Raw genomic sequence first — 6,000 nt, 5'->3', positions numbered from 1 at the left:
TGCCTAACCAACATATACTCTCTTTTCTACATTCTCATAGACAGTAAAACACAGATGGGATCCTTCACAATCCCTCACTAACGACATGATGACTATACTCGGAAATTGTGGCACTTCAATGACCACCATTCTCCGATTGTTTCATTAATCTCTAACCCGTTTTTATAAATGGCATGTGGGTGTGTTTCCTCATATCTCATGTCCAGCAACTATCAATTTGCCTCCAATGAGCTTCCATTATCCGCAGAATGGAAGATTTCAGAATTAATCCTGCAAATATTAAACGCTTTAAAAAAAAAAAAAAGGTACTGATTATATAAATGGTGTTTAGATGTTTACCACACAAGTGCTTAGTAAATCATCCTCCCAACCGGTCTTTGTTTCAAAGTTAATTTATATTATGCGTTCTTATTGGATTGGCTACAATTATAACAAACCTTGTGATCTATGTACCTTTAAATAATTTGTACTATTTTCCATGTTTTTAAATACTTGCAAAGAGACTTTGAATCCTGCTGGAGAAAAGCTCTATATAAATAAAATTACTATCATTATCTATAGAATCCTAAATTGAGACACCTTCTACAAGTTCTGACTTTCTGACTTAAAGGCAACATTGAGGTCACTGTAGACTCTGCAACACTACAGGCCGGCTGACCCAGAGTCAATCTTTGATTGCATTCCTGGACAATAAAAAGTGTATTTAATTGTTCTGCAGTTTGACCAGGAAAATTATATAATCACTTATCTATTATGAAATATATATCAAGAAGTGCTCCAAAGGACCAGAATAAAATAAATTATGATTTCTGTAATGCTATGAGCTTCACCTTTTTTTTTAGGTGAGCAGAACTACACTGGGTTGTGTAAACTCTCAATGTATTATACCATATACATTGGGGAAATTCAATTAAGGGGTGAATCTGTTTGCATGGGTGAATCTGTGCCGCAATCACCATGCTTTATGTGGAAGCCGGATAGCTCACCCTTCACTGGCAATTGAATTGCAACCATTATATCTTTCTTTCATATTACTTTGCTGGATAAAAATCTAAGCAATCGATTAAAGACCCAGCAGAAACATGATTTATGTAAGGAATGGATTGTCATTTAAAACGGGGTGAGATTAGAACTGATTGTGAACTCATTTCACAATGGGCTGATTCAGATGCCATTTTGGGAGAGAGAAGAGGCCAAGAATCTCAGTCATTGCAAGAAGACTCTCTGGCCTCTGCAATGGGTGCCGCAAGCACATACTGTATACAAAGTGTAAGAGTGTGGATCCATAAAGTACAATAGAATACTGCTCCAGCACTATTACAAAATGCTACTAATTAATTCAGTACTTCTAACAATAATACATGTAGAATTAAATTACTCATAGAATTCATTAGTTCCTAAACTTTAATAAAAATAAAAGATAATCTTCAAAAAGTCTCACAGTAGAGATGAAAACATGTCAGCGCAGGACTGGTTGTGTATGGGATTAAGTATAAGCATCTGTTATATTTTCACTACAATTAAAGAATCAAAAAGAATAATTTAGTCACTAAGATTGTTAGTGTTTTGTGTATTTGACACAGCATTTTCATATCGCATGTTCACAAATATCAATGTCAGGGCTATTTTTTGGAATATAAGAAAAAAGTATTTAAATTGACCAAAAATTGAAGAGAGTGAAAATGATGAAAAAAAGACCAACAGATAGTGAGGGGCATACTGTATATTATTACAAAACTACAGTATATTATAATGTTACGGCAACTATTTTTGAATTAATATAAAACCCCCAAATGGTGGCATTGCTTTTATGAAAACTTCGTTACAAAATGAGTTTCTTGTGTATTAATAAGGTTATTATACAAATGAAATATTCCTGAACTTAAAGAGCATTAAGGTAAAAATCATAACTTTGCTTTCTTTTGGAAGAAGCTAATAATTGCGTTCATGCATTCCTCCGACAGCCAGCGTTCCTTCAGGCGCTCACACTCTTGAATATTCACAGCATGTAGCTTCTCCTTTTCAGTCTCACGAATCAGCTGCTTGGAAAAAGCTAAGGACTGTTGGAAAAAAAGCCAAAAAAATAAATTTTTGAATTTTTAGGACAATACATTTTCTTTTTCAATGTGCACAGGAAACAAAAAAGGGGAAAGTGCATTTGTAAAGCATATACAGTACATTAATCCTAAACATGTTTGTGTCATTATTTGAAGTTACAGAATGAAGTACATAAATAACTGGAGAAGACAGACATTTTGTGTCCCAGGGACTTGGAAGAAATTTAAATATAAAAAAGTCTTTCATATCTTAGTATTTATTTCTTCTGCATTTATTACTGTAAAAAAAATGTAACTGCTAAGATGGAGAACTGGTTTCAGCATGATTTTTGCCATGATTCACTGTTTTGATTCACCGTTTTGCATTCGACATATATATATATATATCTATCTATATATATATATATATATATCTATAGATATATATATATATATATATATATATATATATATATATATATATATATATATAGTAGAAGTTCAGTAAAGAGCACTCACCAGGCTTTCAGATAAGATGCAATTTAAAAGGTTTAATACATCACGTTTCAAGCCTCCCAGGGCTCTTTGTCAGGACCAGCACAAAGATGGTTTACAGCTCAGAAAGCAACTGCTTTCTGATTTGGCTGTAAACCCCATGTTTGGACTTCAGCCTGGGACTTGCACCCCAGCAGTTGGACGAGTAGTTTGTGAGTGCCGGCTCCTCCCCTCCTATATATAAATATAAAACGTCGACCACCTTTTAAAATGGACTATTAAAGTTTTGTGCTTTTAAACACGCTAACTCAAGACAATTATGTAGGTGAATAAATGATTATTTTTCCCTTCCTCTCTATGGTTGCCTATCTGAGGGCAGTATTCAATGAGAAAAATTCACCCTGTTTTAGGGCGAATTTGTGCTTTTTTCGCCTTGGACGGAGCATTTTGCTCTCCAAAAGTGAGCAACCCTATTTAATGTGAAATATTCGCCGTCTTTCTAAGTGATTTTCGCCGTCTCTCTCCGTGTAGCAATTCTCCATCTTTTCATGGAGAGCTGGAATGTGAACTTTTAAACCAAAAGTTTTGTTTTTTTATTTTGGTGTAAAAAAATCTGGATTTTTTTTCTGTGAAGGGGCATGTTATTTTTATTCATGTGCTTATAGCACATGAATATATATTTAATAAAAAAAAAGCTGGGGGCCGGAGCTCTCGAGCCGCTCATTAGATATTCATATATTCACTGCATCCGATCATTACATATGCACGATCGGGTGCAGTGAATACTGGGTCCCCCGCTGGCTATAGGGGGGGCAGCTTGTGCTGCCTGGGTCCCGGGGAGCCCACCTCCCCTCCACATATGTTCTGGGGCAGCCAGGGAGACTTTATTCTCCCTGGCTGCCACCGTCCCACGGCTCCCTGCCAGCTCCCTGCCGCGGACGCTCGTCCGCTGCAGTGGTTAAGACTCGCCGCGAGTGGCGGCGAGTCTTAACCACATTGAATAGAGGGAGCAGGAGTGGCAGCGAGCCCTCCGGAACAGGGCGGGTGCATGGCAAGAGAAAAAATCTCTCGCCATGCACTGCGAATTTTTTTCATTGAATACTGCCCTATATCATTAAACCACCCTCTTCTCATACTTTGAAAAACTTAGCAAAGTCTTTACAAATACTGAATGTACTTTACATAATAAGAACAAATCTTACAATTCCTAATGAGTACATACTACAGTTATCAGCCTTTAGTGACAGTATAGAGATAATGAGGTGTCAAACTTACATTCTTAGGTAAGCTGCTATAAGCCTTCAATCTTTCCCAAACTTCTTTTTGGAAAGTGCTGTCTGGAAAAACCTCAGCGACGAGTCCCAGCTTACAGGCTTCATGTGCAGTCAGCAACTTGTTGAAGAGAAGTACTTCTACAGCCTGTTGTAATGACATGGACAAGCTTTATAAAGTTTGCTTCTAAAATGCCAAACAAGGCCGGACTTTAGCATTTAGCAGAGCAGGTCCTTATTTCTACAGTGCATTGGCCAATTCTGCAATAAGGGTCACATTTCTCCTATGTGAAAATCAGCAATAGAAAATGTCTGCAATTATAGAATTGAACACAGTTTTTTATGGCTCAATGTTAATCTTTAATGTTATACTTTTCTTGTTTCAAGGCACAACTGTTCAAAGGACACTTTATTGATAAACACTTCTACATAAGGGTCCTGGTTTGCATGGATAGTGTTGAAGCCTTGCATTCTTTTTGCTTTAAGAAACTTGTACACCTCATTAGTTATGATGGGGAGAAAATCTGCTCTCTAGTAGCACAATTCACGGGGCAGCAAAGGAAAGGATATGACTTTGCTTCCTATCTGACAGTCTCATCCAGAAACCTGGTTCTCTGCAGGCCACTACACTGCCAGGAGTGCAGTATGACAGTAACACCAACCACTGGTGCTTCCTTCTGAGAGGTAGTATAAGCATAGTGCTAAACGAACAGTGCAAGTATTTCCTCTACTCCATACCTGCTCATGCTCTCAGCCAGGGGTGTCAAACTCAAATTCATCGGGGGCCGCATCAGCAGTTTGGTCACCCTCAAAGGGCCGGTTGTATCTGTAGGTCCCCCTGTATAATTATAATGCCATGACACCACAGGCTGCTCCCCCTGTATAATATAAAATGAATGCCATGACACCACATTCTGCTCCCCCTGTATAATAATAATGCCATGACACCACAGACTGCTCCCCCTGTATAATATAATAAAAGTAATGCCATGACACATAAATGATTATACAGGAGGAGCAGCCTGTGGTGTCATGGCATTATTATACACGGGGACACCTCAGAAAACAGCAGATATATATATTTTTTTTATTGTGAGTGTGATCCTCATCCTTACTGTTTCTTCGTCTATCCTGCAGCTGCTGCAGCTTCCAGCTTTTCTTCACTGCTTGCTGCGGCCACACTGTCCCCGACTCCCGGTCCAGCTTCCCTGCCTGCTCCTACTTCTCTACAGACGCATGGGTGGGCGGCGTCATCGTCATGACGTCCCCAGCCAGTGTCTGTCACTGCCGGGCATCAGAGGGAACAGGCGGCCGGGCCCTCCTCCACGTAGCCGTAGAGGCCGGCAGCCATGTTTCTGCCACGGTGGGGTGGGTGAGAGGAGGTGGCCTAGGCAGGAGCTGGGACACACTGCCCTGCGTGCTATCTCCTCACGTGGGCCACATGACGAAGGTCTGGCGGGCCGGATTTGGCACGCGGGCCTTGTGTTTGACCCGTGGCTGAGAGTCTCAGCCATTGCTCTGCTAATATAGGAGCCGATTGGTGTAAGTGTAACACCATGGTTATCTCCTGCTTTCATTGCTTCTGGTGCACAGTGATTGTCAAAGGAAATGGAGACTGGCACAAAAAGCTGGTAATAGTCTGTGGGCCAGATGCACAGAGCTTCCATAGTGATAAACAGCCAGCCAATCAGCTCCTACCTACCTGACTTTGAAAAATGTCAGACAGGAGCTGATTGGTTGGTTGTTTATCACTGTCCATTTTATCACTTTTTGAAGCTTAGTGCATCTGGCCCTGTATCTGCACAAACGCAAATCAATAGATATTTGTTTTACTGTTTTTTTTTTAAACCATCATTACTGAACACAGTGACTCACATTTTTGCATTTATATTTGTTTTGTGCTAAATTAACTGTTAACCTGCAAATCCAATATTTAATTCAAAGAACTGGTTGTTATAAATCTGCATAAAATGCAACTTACTAAAGGCCCATACACAATGGGAGGCTTTGAGCTGAAAGCAGCCTTGTTTTGTTTTTTGAGCTGCTGTCAGCTTAAAAGCCGCCAAGTGTGTACGGGATAGCGACAAGTGGTTATTGCTGATGTGCTCTCCCACATCAATTGCTGGCCCCGCAGCTCATCTACTGGTATTACCAATAGATGAGTGATGGGGTGTGTGGCTTTCCATAGCGTCTAGCTA

The 6,000-nt window shown here is 39.7% G+C and overlaps 1 protein-coding gene across 1 annotated transcript in view; it reads right to left on the bottom strand.

The window, feature by feature from the left end:
- Window positions 1–1,386: 1,386 nt before the first annotated feature.
- ECI2 (enoyl-CoA delta isomerase 2) overlaps window positions 1,387–6,000 on the bottom strand; it is a 46,507-nt gene continuing 41,893 nt past the window's right edge. The window contains exons 9-10 of the mRNA XM_083188004.1: window positions 3,807–3,950; window positions 1,387–2,060 (exon numbers count right to left, since the gene is read on the bottom strand). Coding sequence (XP_083044130.1) covers window positions 1,905–2,060; window positions 3,807–3,950 — 300 coding nt within the window. The 3' untranslated portion in view covers window positions 1,387–1,904. The remainder of the gene's footprint in view (window positions 2,061–3,806; window positions 3,951–6,000) is intronic.

Source organism: Crinia signifera, chromosome 5 (genome assembly GCF_055691185.1).
Source record: "Crinia signifera chromosome 5, ASM5569118v1, whole genome shotgun sequence".
Lineage (NCBI taxonomy): Eukaryota > Metazoa > Chordata > Amphibia > Anura > Myobatrachidae > Crinia > Crinia signifera.
This window is presented reverse-complemented; position numbering and strand designations above follow the sequence as displayed.